At 58.1% G+C, this 12721-nt stretch overlaps 1 protein-coding gene across 1 annotated transcript; it reads left to right on the forward strand.

The window, feature by feature from the left end:
- Positions 1-1268: 1268 nt before the first annotated feature.
- On the forward strand, positions 1269-12382 carry LOC142008221 (retinoic acid receptor responder protein 2-like). Its single transcript, XM_074985365.1, has 5 exons — positions 1269-1504; positions 9176-9280; positions 9862-9966; positions 11355-11462; positions 12184-12382. The coding sequence occupies exons 1-5, from the start codon at positions 1340-1342 to the stop codon at positions 12226-12228; spliced, it is 528 nt and encodes a 175-aa protein (XP_074841466.1). The 5' UTR covers positions 1269-1339; the 3' UTR covers positions 12229-12382.
- Positions 12383-12721: the final 339 nt, after the last annotated feature.

Raw genomic sequence — 12721 nt, forward strand, 5'->3', positions numbered from 1 at the left:
CCACGTGTTTGGGTCTTTGTAGGTGGAACACGTCAGGGGGCAGATAAAACGTGGCCCCCAGTTCCTGAGCACCAGAAGGGAAAAGTGAACTGGGGTGGAGCTGTGGGACCCAGCGCCAGGGAGGAGCAGAGCTCAGTTCCTCAGCTGGTGGGAACCACCCTGGCCTTTTCCCCAGGAGATGGGCTCAGAGGGACCTGACCAGGCCTTCCCATCACTGCTTTTGTGAGCTCCTTGCAGGGCGAGGGCGGCGACGTCCTGCCAAGCCTATTGAGCTGCTATGGGCTGCGCCCACCAAGCCAGAACCCCTGCGGCCGCTGGGCACCTCTCTGGGGTGTCCCCATTGGAAGAGGGAGGGATGGCTCATGGCTGGGCGTTCTGTCCCGTTCTCTGCCATTGACTCACCGGGCCAGCCTGGGCCAGGCCCTGCCTCCCTCTGGGCTGCACTTAGGGATTGTGACTAAGCCATGACCCTGCCACAGCCCACACGCAGGGGCTGGGAAGCTGCGCCCATTCCCGAGGTGCCCTTGGATGGACGATGCCACTGAACGGCAAAGGGCTGCGACAGGGAGCCAGGCCTGGGTTCCCGTGCCAGGCGGCAGCACCTTCTCCTGCATGGGAGGACAGAAGCTGCACCGCTGGGGGTCTCTTCCTCTGCCTCCAGGGAGCATCCCCGGCCCCAGATCAAACCCACCTGGGCCTGCTCAGAGGGGGGTCCATGCGCAGGCAGCTGAGGCGCTGGGTCTAGGGCACGGGAGCTGAGGAAACGCCGTTCTAGGTCAGCCGTGAGAACGTTGGCGTGTAGTGGGGCCAGGCAGGTGCCCATGGCAGGGCCACGGATTTGCAGGTATAAACTGTGCCCAAATGGGAAACGCTTGTGGGTGAGGACAAAGTCGCAGAGCTCAGACACCAGAGGTGCCGCGGCATCCGTGGGATGATGTTCCTGACGGCTGGAGTCCAGCCTCTGGTCATACCTCAATCAGCCAACGTCGCAGGGCTCATTCAAGCCCGTCCGGAGGGCTCAGAGCACACACGGCCGGGTGGGTAGAGGTGGTGACCGGCCCAGGGAAAGAGCCTGCCGGCCACCTGGCACTCGGCATCACATGCCCCTTGCTGGGCCTCCCTCCTGCCCACCCCCCGGCCGTGCTGTGCCAACGTTCCTGCCCCTCTCGCTCCCCTCTCACAGCGAATCGATGGCGCTGACTGCAGCGGGCAGGGTGCCGAGGGAGGAGCAGGGCAGCCCTGGGGAGTTAGTTAATAGCAGACTAAGATCAACAGAGGGGCGGTGTAGGGTGGCTTAGAGGGGCAGAGGCTCCCTCGGCTCCATTCGCCACCCGCACAGATGAAGGCGCTGCTGACCCTGGGTTTGGGCTTGCTGGCCCTGGCCGCGGCCAGCAGATCCCCGCTGCAGCAGAGGGCCGTGGACCTGACGCTGGAGGAATTTCACCGGCAGAGCCACGTGAAATGGATGTACAAGGAGCAGGCGGTGGATGAAGTCACTGAAACAGTGAGTGCGCGAGAGCCAGCGACGCGTTGCTGTGCGCTAAGCTCCTCCCCAGAGCTGGCTGCTCTGCAGTGACCGGGGCAGCCGATCCCCTGTACCCAGCCTGTCTGGGGCTTTGGGATGCTCGGGGCTAATGGGAGACGTGACTGATTGCTGACAGCCCCTCTGGGTGGGTCTGCAGTGCGGTGCAGGGGGTACACGGCCCTGGGTGGGGACAGAGGGGATCTGCAGGGAGCAGCTGGTGTCAGGGAATGGGAGCTGGCGGGAGGGGGCCTGGTAGGAGGGAGGGGAGTGCCAGGGGGCAGGATGGAAGGGGCAAGGACAGGAGTCTGGGGAGGAGCTGGAGCTCTGCACAGCTTGGTGCAGACTCCCCCTGGCTCAGCATTCCCCGTGCCCCATGCATCCTGCATGGCCGGGCTGGGCACTGGCGGCTGGGGACAGGACTGGGGGCCAGGGCACAGCACGGCCAGGACAGCTGTGAGAGCTGGGGACAGCAGGACAGAGTGCTGCCTCCGGCGGGAGCCTGCACCTGGCCCCACAGGCAGCTCAGCAACAGGCGCTGGACATCAGCCCGCAGAGGTGGTTCCGGCTAACAGGGTCCTGCTCAGGCCGTGGGGGCTGGGGGGCTGGGGCACCAGGCCAGCCGTGTCAGAGGTGACGGGCACTGGCCTGCAGAGCTTAGCTACACATTAACTCTGCCCGGCTGAGATGTTGTTGAATTGTGAGGTGAACATGCAAAACATCACCAGCACAGAGCATTGGTGGCCCCGAACCGTGTGCAGAGTGGGCCACGTGGGCTCTCTATCAAACGCTGGTGAGTTGCTGGTTCTGTTTTTACGGCTCATAGGCGTGTGTGGTGTCTGCATGTGAAGTTCTGAGTATTGGCTCCGGACTTGCACTTCCCATGTGTGCATCTGAGACACCTCAAGAGGAGTCCTGGCCACCCGTTCCGAAAGGTCCCAAGTCAAGTGAAGCGGCACTTGACTCAGGGCTTTAGTCGGTGCCAATCCACACGGGAAGAACTATGCTGGGTCCTTTCAGAGCAGCAGACAGTGGGTGGCTTATTGCCTGAATAGGACACGTTCAGGTGACCTTCCCATGTGACAGGCCCCATCCTGGACATGATTTCCTCGAGCCAGAACAGGGGCAAAGTTATAAAGAAGGTCCTGGGGTTCCTCCCCCTTTATCGCTTCTCAAGCATCTGCACGAGGAACTTGGGTCTGGACGGACGGACGAGCCACCCTAGCGCAGGAGGTATTCCAGAAACTGCTAATACAGACCGCTCCGCCTCGGCTGGAAGCCGGCACCAGGAACTTTGCAGGTGGTGTGTGGCATTTGATTGGTTTAACGATTTTCCTCTCAGCCTTTTCTCTCTTTCTTCTCCTTAATAATAAACCTTTAGATTTTAGATGCTGAGAGACTGACACACTGGGCTGCTCTGGGTAAAACCGAGGTACAAATTGACCCGAGGGTGTGGCTGGGCCTTTGGGACTGCAGGTGCCTATAAGGATTTGGTGAGATTACGGGGACGAGAGGTTATGAAAGCCGAACAGCAGTGTTGTGGTGGCACAGGAGAACTGGAATGTCGGTGGGAATGTTTGGCACCACCCAAGGTCCACAATCAGCCAAGTCCTGACTCATTGAACGAGTGAAGCTTGTATAATAGGTGCCAAGTGTCCTGCTGGGATCTCCCAGAACAAACGTTCAAAATCTCTCGGCAGTAACTTGGTAACAAGTGGGACGTCTTCAGCTCACTCTCCTGTTTGGGAGGCCGTTGATGGCTGACTCGCCCAATTCTAGAGCCGTGGGTCTTAGCCCAGAAGGGACACGGGTTAGTAGCTCTTGCAGGAGCGAGGGGCAGTTTTTGCTGCTCCTTTCTTCTTCTCCTCCTCTCCTCATCTGCACTCCTGTCCCCTGCAGCCTTCATCCGCCTTCACAGCCATTGCAGCATTGCCCTCGCTGTCCTCCGCCTCTTCCGCCATTCAGGGCTTTTAGGATTGTACTTCATCTGGAGCCAGCCCCTCGACATTCCCATGATTCCTCTCGCGCTCACCATGACAAGGTGACGAGCCACAGAGTAGGACGTGTAGTTAAAAAAAACCACACACACAACAAACCAAAACCAACAAAAAACCCCACCCCACAAGTGGTCCTGTAGCACCTTAAAGACTATCAGATTTATGTATTAGGTTATGAGCTTTCATGGCTAAGCAAAGTGGATCTCACCAACAGAAGCTCAGCACCTAATAAATAACTTTGTCAGTCTTTAAGGCCGAACAGAACTGCTTGATTTTTGCGGAGCTACAAACTAACGCGGCTCCTCCTCTGAGACTGTGAAGTACGAGTACAGAGCCAATACGCAGAACCTCCAGGACAAGAATGACACAGACCATTGAAGAGCATCGACAGAACCTGAGAACTATCTGCTCTTGGTAGACACCTCCCTTGGCCTGCTCTGCACAAGACAGATGCACAAGTAGAACAGCAGTTGCATTTGTAAAGCTGACAGATGCGGCTCATCCGCAGGTGGGAACGAACCCGTGTCCTTAGGGACCTCCATTACGTGACTGGAAAGGCAGCTGGCTCTTGCTGAGGCTGTCGAGTGGACTTCGCTCTCCCTTGTCAGTGGTTTGGGGGCCTCTGGTACCACGAGAATCAGCACAGACGGCATCTTACAATTCAGTAGTGTCTCAGGAAGCTTTGCTCTGGAACTGGAGCTGAGACCCACTGAGCCCGTTGGCTTCAGGGGTGCGAATGGGGTTGGAGTCTTGGAGCAGCAGCCCCATGGTAGCCAGGGTCACGCAGCCAGGAGAGGAGACACCCCAAGGTGTGTTTGGGGAATTGGCCATGTCTGCACCCAGGGGTCACCTCTGTGGGATTTCAGGCCAAGGAGCACCAGGGGATATTTTGCGCCCTGCCCCATGTGAGCACGCGGTAGTGAGCTCTGTGATTGTACTGGTCACAAGATGGGCTGTCTGCAGTATCCTTCCCCTCCGCATCGATCGGCCGTGTTCAGTGCAGTTAGGACACAGCAAGTCAGATGAAAACAACCAGGTCTTTAGTGTATAAAACAAAGAAGGACCTAGGACTCCCTGTAACACAACAACAGCTCGGATGTTAGCACAGAGGTTATTGTAGGGGGTGAACCCCGCAGCCCAGACCCTGACAATAGGAACCGAGAGAGCAGGGAAAAGCATGTCGTGTCCTGGACACGCTGGGCTGGCAGGGCAGGAGGCAGGAACACCAGGAACAGGATTCCAAGAACCTCTGGAACTGGTAAGGGGACGTCCCTCGGTCTCCTGTCTTCTCTTGTGGACTCGCTGTCTTGCGTGTGCTGTGCGGACATGCTGGTTTGTGAGTGCGGGTGAGTTAAAGGGTCCCTTCGAGGTGTTACTCCCTCCAGCTCTAGCTCGAGCCAGGCTGGTGCTCTGTGGGAGGTCTCTGTGCCCCATGGGGATGACCTGGTTGCACAGCATCTGGAGACACAGAGCGCTGTCAGACCGACGGACGCTCCCCCATACCCAGTCCTGTTGAAGAAGCGGAACCAGGATGGAGGCCAGGTTGTCCTTTTGTCCTTTTGCCCATCCGAGATGGGACCCCAACCAAACAGCAACTGTATCAATCCAACATGCACTTACCCTGTTCCTCTCAGTAAGCGACCAGGGAGTTTTGCGACCGGGTGCTCGCGAACAGGGTGCGTGCTAACAGGAGGGAGTTTTGAGAGGCTCTCCTGAGGAGGAGAAGGAAGGAGCAAACTAAAGCACCTTGGGGCAAGTGGCTGCTTGTGTTTGGGGGTTTTGGGCTTGTGTGTGTTTGTTTGTTTGGAGTTTGGAGTGCTGAGCTGAGTGTTTGTTTGAAAGGCCGTGTGCTCAGGCAGGCAGTTGGAAGCTGTGAGTCTTGATTAGGTTTGAATTGAAACTCCGTGTGCTGATTGGCTGAGCTGTTGGCAGAGGAAGGAGCTATCAGGGAGGCCGAGCACTTAAACCCCGCTAGTAAGCGACCAGGGAGCTTTGTGACCGGGTGCTCGCGAACAGGAGGGAGTTTTGAGAGGGAGCTTGGAGGGAGCCAGTGACTTCTATTGCCCTTAAACTTAAATCCTTTGTAACAACCTCTATCTGCAACATTTAATTAACCCTCATATATAACTAGAGTAGGAAATGGAGGCAGAAGCCCAGCAGCAGAGTGGGGGCTATCCTGTTTATTGTGTCGAGTGCAGCATGTATGACTACCTACCCTGTGGGCGGGTGGCGTATGTGTGCGCTCGATGCAAGGAGCTCCTGGCCCTCAGAGACCGAGTGCGTGCTTTGGAGGCCAGGGTGGCTGAACTGGAGGAGCTAAGGAAGGCAGAGGTGTTTGTTGATGAGACTTTCCGGGACATAGTAGGGCTGTCCCACCTCCAATCTGACAGTCCTGATGCTGTTATGGAGGATGAAAGGCTCAGGGAAGGAGAGCAGTCAATGGGAGCAGAGGGAAACCATCCCATAGTTGGGACCCTCTTTCCAGAGGGTGATGTTGTATCCTCTCGTGCTGACGATACTTCTCCAGGGGAGGGAGCACCAGCTGTTAGGAAGAAGCAGGTTTTAGTAGTGGGGGATTCGATGATTAGAAATATAGATAGTTGGATTTGTGATGACCGGGAGAACCGTATGGCGACTTGCCTGCCTGGTGCGAAGGTTGCGGATCTCTCAAGGCATCTAGACAGACTTATGGGCAGTGCTGGGGAGGAGCCGGTGGTCGTGGTACATGTTGGTACCAATGACATAGGGAAGGGTAGAAGAGATGTTCTGGAGGCCAAATTTAGGTTACTAGGAAAGAGACTGAAATCCAGAACATCTTTGGTGGCATTCTCTGAAATGCTTCCAGTTCCACGCGCAGGGCCAGATAGACAGGCAGAACTTCAGAGTCTCAATGCGTGGATGAGACGATGGTGTAGGGAAGAGGGGTTTAGCTTTATTAGGAACTGGGGACACTTTTGGGGTAGGGGGAGCCTATACAGGAATGATGGGCTCCACCTAAATCAAGGTGGGTCCAGACTGCTGGCATTAAACATTAAAAAGGTCGTAGAGCAGTTTTTAAACTAAGAGGTGGGGGAAAGCCGATTGGTGCAGGGGAGCACCTGGATCGGACGGAGACTTCTCTTACACGAGGCTCCATAGATAGGGATTCCCTAGAAGTTAGTCAGATAGGGAACGTGGGAAATAATATATGGGCAAGATCAGATGTGAAACAATCGCATATAAAAAAATCCAACGCGTCTGTGAAAGGTGGACATATAAATAGTGGTAGTTTTTTAACGTGCTTTTACACAAATGCTAGGAGTCTGTCTAATAAGATGGGTGAACTGGAGTACCTCATATCAAAGGAGGAAGTTGACATAATAGGCATCTCAGAAACATGGTGGAATGAGGACAATCAGTGGGACACTATCATACCGGGATATAAATTATATCGGAAAGACAGAACAGGTCGTGCGGGTGGCGGAGTGGTACTATATGTGAAGGATAATATAGAATCAAATGAAGCAAAAATCCTAAAGGAATCAAAATGTTCCATAGAATCATTATGGATAACAATTCATTCCTCTAATATGAATATGGCATTAGGAATATATTACCGACCACCTAACCAGGACAGTGATAGTGATGCTGAAATGTTAAGGGAGATTAGAGAGGCTATCAAAATAAAAAACACAGTAATAATAGGAGATTTCAATTATCCCCATATTGATTGGGTGCATGTCACCTCAGGACGGGATTCAGAGATTAAATTTCTTGACGCCTTAAATGACTGCTTCTTGGAGCAGCTAATACAGGAACCCACAAGGGGAGAGTCAATTCTCGATCTAGTCTTGACTGGAACGCAGGATCTGGTCCAAGAGGTAACTGTTACTGGACCGCTTGGAAATAGTGACCACAATATAATAACTTTTAATATTCCTGTGTTGGGAAGAACAACATTAGGCGGTCATGGGATAGGAGGAAAGATCCTTTCATGGATTGGGAATTGGTTAAAAGACAGAAAACAAAGGGTTGGAATAAATGGTAAATTTTCACAATGGAGGAGGGTAACTAGTGGTGTTCCCCAGGGGTCAGTCCTGGGACCGATCCTGTTCAACTTGTTCATCAATGATCTAGAAAATGAGGTAAGCAGTGAGGTGGCAAAGTTTGCAGATGACACCAAGTTGTTCAGGACAGTCAAAACCAAAAGGGATTGTGAAGAACTACAAAAAGATCTCAGCAAACTGAGTGATTGGGCAGCAAAATGGCAAATGAAATTTAATGTGGGTAAGTGTAAGGTAATGCATGTTGGAAAAAATAACCCAAATTACACGTACTACATGATGGGGTCAAATTTAGCTATGACAGATCAGGAAAGGGATCTTGGAGTTATAGTGGATAGTTCTCTGAAGACATCCACGCAGTGTGCAGCGGCAGTTAGTAAAGCAAATAGGATGTTAGGAATTATTAAAAAAGGGATCGATAATAAGACAAAAGATATCATACTTCCCCTGTATAAAACTATGGTACGCCCACATCTTGAGTACTGCATGCAGATGTGGTCTCCTCACCTCAAAAAAGATATATTGGCATTAGAAAAGGTTCAGAAAAGGGTGACTAAGATGATTAGGGGCTTGGAACGGGTCCCATATGGGGAGAGGCTAGAGAGACTGGGACTTTTCAGTTTGGAAAAGAGGCGATTGAGGGGCGATATGATAGAGGTATATAAAATCATGAATGGTGTGGAGAAAGTGAATATAGAAAAATTATTTACCTTTTCCCATAATACAAGAACTAGGGGACACCAAATGAAATTGATGGGTAGTAGCTTCAAAACTAATAAAAGGAAATTTTTCTTCACACAGCGCACAGTCAACCTGTGGAACTCCTTGCCGGAGGAGGCTGTGAAGGCCAGGACTCTATTAGGGTTTAAAAAAGAGCTTGATAAATTTTTGCAGGTTAGGTCCATAAATGGCTATTAGCCAGGGATAAAGTATGGTGCCCCAGCCTTCAGAACAAGGGCAGGAGATGGATGGCAGGAGATAAATCACTTGATCGTTGTCTTCTGTTCTCCTTCTCTGGGGCACCTGGCATTGGCCACCGTCGGCAGATGGGATGCTGGGCTGGATGGACCTTTGGTCTGACCCAGTATGGCCATTCTTATGTTCTTATGTTCTCCATCACTCTGCATCACCCTCCTCCACAGGCCTCCTCCCCCAGCGCCAGCACCTCGGGGGAGAGTTTAACCATCTCTTCTCCCACCTGCCCCTGGGCTGCTCCGGGCCCTGCAGGTGCCGGGTGGGCGACACCTGGCATGAGGCAGAGTGAGTCTCAACCACCCCTTCAGCATTGTGCTGCGGTGGGGACAGGCCCTGGGGTGACCCTGCCCCTCACAGCATTGTGCCACGGCAGACAGGGGGGCTCTAGCCCAGAGGGGGCGGTTGGTGCAGGCCAGCGTCCAGCCCTGAGCCGTGCACAGGTCCGGGCTGTGAGCCGGGCTGTCTCCTAGGCACTGGCTAGTCCCAGCCAGCGATGCACAGCCGTCCCTTACCACGCAGGGCATTTCCTCCGGCCCGGCAGCGTCCCATAGAGCCTCCCCCGGCCTCAGCCGAGAGCATCGAACTCTGGCCGGAGCTGCCGATGGTGCTTTGCTGAACCTGCTTTGTGTTTGTTCCAGAAGCAGCACACGGGGACCTTTGTGCGCCTGCAGCTCAGCATCTCGCAGACACAGTGCTCGAACCGGCCGGGGAGCAGACCGGACTGCCCGTTCAAACGCAGACCAGTGAGCGAGGGCACAGCCACCTCACAGCTACCCCCTGCAGCTCTCCCCAGCTGCACCCTGCTCTGGGAAGGGGGTGAGCGAGGGCAGCCCCCTGCTCAGCCAGGCCCCAGGAGGAAGCAAGGGAGGGACTGAGGGGGCGACTGGCCAGGAGGGGCTGGGCACTGGACAAGGCTGGGTGTGTGCAGAGCAGGCAGGGCGCCTCAGCCCTAAGTCATGGGGCTGGAGGCAGCCACCCTCGGGGACGGTGCTGGGCTGGGCCTGGGGTGCTGGAGGACCCTGGACACGTTGCTGCGTCGCTCTGACTCTCTGGTCCCCCCGGTACTGGAGGAGACGTTTGGGGGAGGCTCAGCCCCGGCGGCGGGAGGGGCTGGACTGGAGCGTGCGTGCAGGGCCTGGGGCGTGCGAGGGGAAGGTGCCCGGCGGGGAGGGAGCGCGCAGGCGGCACTGGGCACACCGCGCAGCAGGGCGAGCCGGCTGGGGATGGCGGCTGCATGTTCTCTGCAGCCCCTGAGCGCTGCCCGGGGCCCCGCTGACCCGGCTGGCCTGCCCGGCTGGGCTGTGACTCGGGCCTCTCTCCCCAGAGGAAGCTGAGGTGCCTGGCCTGTGTCAAGTTCAACTTCGACAGCCCGGCCACAGTGCTGGATAGGCACGTGTACTGCCAGCCAGAGAGGCAGCCAGTGGTGCAGGTGAGAGCTCCCCAGCCCCAGCGACCGCGGGCAGGGATCGGGCCCAGAGCTGCGTCTGGGGGGAAGGGGTCGGGCTGGGCCGTTCAGCCCCACGCCCAGCGCAGGGGGTTCTGGGTGCCCAGGATGGGCAGATGGACCCTGGCGCCTGGCAGAAGCCAAGACACACGTGTGCGAAATGCAACTAAAGAGATGCGTGTGCCCACCCCGAGGCTGCAGCCCGTGAGCTCACACACATGTGCGTGTGCAGCCACCCGGAGGCAGCAGCCTGTGAGCTCACACACACACACGCACGTGCCCACGTGTCCAGCTCTGCAGTGGCCCCCCAGCTCACACACACTCTTGCAGGTTGGGGACACCCCGCGATGGCGCCTCCTGCTGGTCACTCGGAGAATTAGCTCCCTGCACCTCCGCGCCCTCTCCCTGCCGCGTGCCCCCGGCCGCTCCCCTTGGGGCTGGTCCCCATCGCTCAGCCAGACAGCCGCGCCCCTCCTCAGGGCACTGCCCCACAGCGCAGCCCCACACTCCAGGCTCCTCCTCACCCAGGGCCCCCAAGCCCAGCACCCCCTTGGCTCACTGACCCCCTGCCCCTAGGCAGCTCCCAGCTTCCTCCCTCTGAAACGGCCCCTGAGCCTTGGCCAGTGATGGGGACTTGCCGCCGTCTCCTTCCCCGGCTGCCTCCCGCCGCCCTGGTGCCTGCGGGGTCCCGTCGCTGGGCCTCAGCCTGAGGATGATGCCAGCCGGTCGCCTGCCTTGGCCCAGCACTGCTCTGCCCCAGCTCCTCGCTCCAGCAGGCAGCCAGGTCCCTCGCCCTCCAGAGCCGGGGAGAGTGAGCCCCTTGGCCGGCACCCTGTCACACACACACACGCGTGCGTGCCCAGACGCTCCCAGCACACGCGCACACGCATGCACACGCACACACACACACACACAGCTGTGCATGTGACCAGAGCCCCACACACGAGTGCAGCCATGTGCACAACCACTCAGAGACACACACAAGTGTAGACCCATACACAAGAGCACAGCCACACCCATGAATGCAGCTGCAGAGGCTCCTGCCGCCTGCGCACACAGACCTGCAGAGGCTCTGGAGCACATGGACGCTGCCGGGCGCGCACACACACACGGAACCGGGCACACACACACACACACACACACACACATGGAACTGGGCACACACGGGCACACACACACACACACAACCGGGCACACAAGCACACACACACACACACCCTTGCAGCTGCACAGAGGCTCCCCTGAGGTGCCGGCACAAAGGCTCAGGCAGGGCTCTCAGCCCAGGCTCTCCCGACGCTTCTCCGGCCGCAGCCACACCACCTCCGCCCCGGGAGCTGGGGCCTCCCAGTGACCGGGCGCCTCTGCCCCTGCAGGAGACGGAGGCCAGACACGAGGAGAAGTGCAGGGCCGTGCAGCAGGCGTATGTCGTGCACCACAGACCCAGCGAAATCTCTACTCTTGCACTGGTCATTCAGGACATGGTACAGACACCCCCCGACCGGACTGCCTGGGGTTCCCTGAGGGGCTCTGGGCTGGAGGCGGGTGGCTCTCCCCTGCATCCCAGCCCCCAGCAGGGCGCTGTGCCCGCGCCCCGGGGACTGACACCCTTTGACCCCCTGCTCTCCCAGGGCTGAGCCGCCGGGCACAGGGCACAGCCCAGCGGATGGTGCCTGGATGCGCCGTAGCGGAAGGGGCGAAGTGCCCGTACTGGGGGCGCTCAGCGCCGGGTTCCAGCCCAGGCCCCAGGGGAAGCGAGGGCAGGCGGCAAAGGGGTGGGGTGTCGGGGGTGCAGCCAGTTTGCTGGTCCCAGCTGAGTCCTGGGGGTGGATCTGGGTTACGACCCGCCGGGCTCTGGCCCCCGGCTGGCAGCGCCTGCAGCGACCCAGAACCGAGGGGGCCGGGAGCAGTGCAGGCTGGGACAGACCCTAGTGAAGGGCCAGGCGGCAGGCAGGCCTGTGGGCCCTTACGGCGCAGAGGGGTGGGGGTGTCCTTGTTCCTGCCCCAGGCCCCAGTCAGCCACCCCCAGGGCCACGCTGCAGCCAGCCTGGCTCTGCCAACGGGGCCTGCAGGCAGCACTGATGCAGGGGTGGGCCCCTCTCCCCGGCTCCCGGAGACAAACCGACCCTGGGGAGCAGCAGGGCAGGGCAGGAACCCCCAATCCCTCACCCCAGTGCTCACCCCATCATGTCCCCTCCTCTCCAGACATTCTCCCTGGAGCCCAAACCTGCAGAGCACAACCAGCACTGACACAGCGGAGACCCACCCACCTCCCACCCGCCAGACGCTGCGCCCGCGAGCACCTGGCTGGCAAACAACGGCCCAGCCCCTGGATCCTGCTGCAGCTCCCGCCCATCGCTGCGCTGCGTCGCCGGCTGCTCAGCCCCAATAAAGCCAGAGCCACGGTGCAGACGGGCTGGGGAGTTATTCACACGGGGCGGCCCTGCCAGCCCACGCTCAGTCGCTCCAGCCGACCCCGGGTCCTTCTCGGGTCACAGGGACACGGCCCAGGACAGACTCCGGCTCCTGCTCCCGCCGCACCACGTCACCCCAATGGGCGTCTGCTCCAGCCCATCTTCTGCCATGGGGGCAGCCTGGAGTCCCTCCCCACCCGCTACCCACCGGGCTGGGCTCCTGGGCTCGGCCCCCTCGCTCTCAGGTGGAGGGTTTGGAGCGAGGTGGGGTGGTCCGGCCTGGGGAATCCCCGCCCCGTGTTTACGGCCCAGCCTGCAGCAAGCTGGAA

This window comes from Carettochelys insculpta, chromosome 2 (genome assembly GCF_033958435.1).
Source record: "Carettochelys insculpta isolate YL-2023 chromosome 2, ASM3395843v1, whole genome shotgun sequence".
NCBI lineage: Eukaryota > Metazoa > Chordata > Testudines > Carettochelyidae > Carettochelys > Carettochelys insculpta.

What these genes read in the sequence shown, in the direction of transcription:
- LOC142008221 (XM_074985365.1), top strand. Translation starts at nt 1,340, where the DNA reads ATGAAGGCGCTGCTGACCCTGGGTTTGGGCTTGCTGGCCCTGGCCGCG. An exon ending in GCCCGTTCAAACGCAGACCA is followed by an intron (nt 9,281 to 9,861) that starts GTGAGCGAGGGC and finishes CTCTCTCCCCAG; the next exon opens with AGGAAGCTGAGGTGCCTGGC. An exon ending in CACTGGTCATTCAGGACATG is followed by an intron (nt 11,463 to 12,183) that starts GTACAGACACCC and finishes CCTCCTCTCCAG; the next exon opens with ACATTCTCCCTGGAGCCCAA.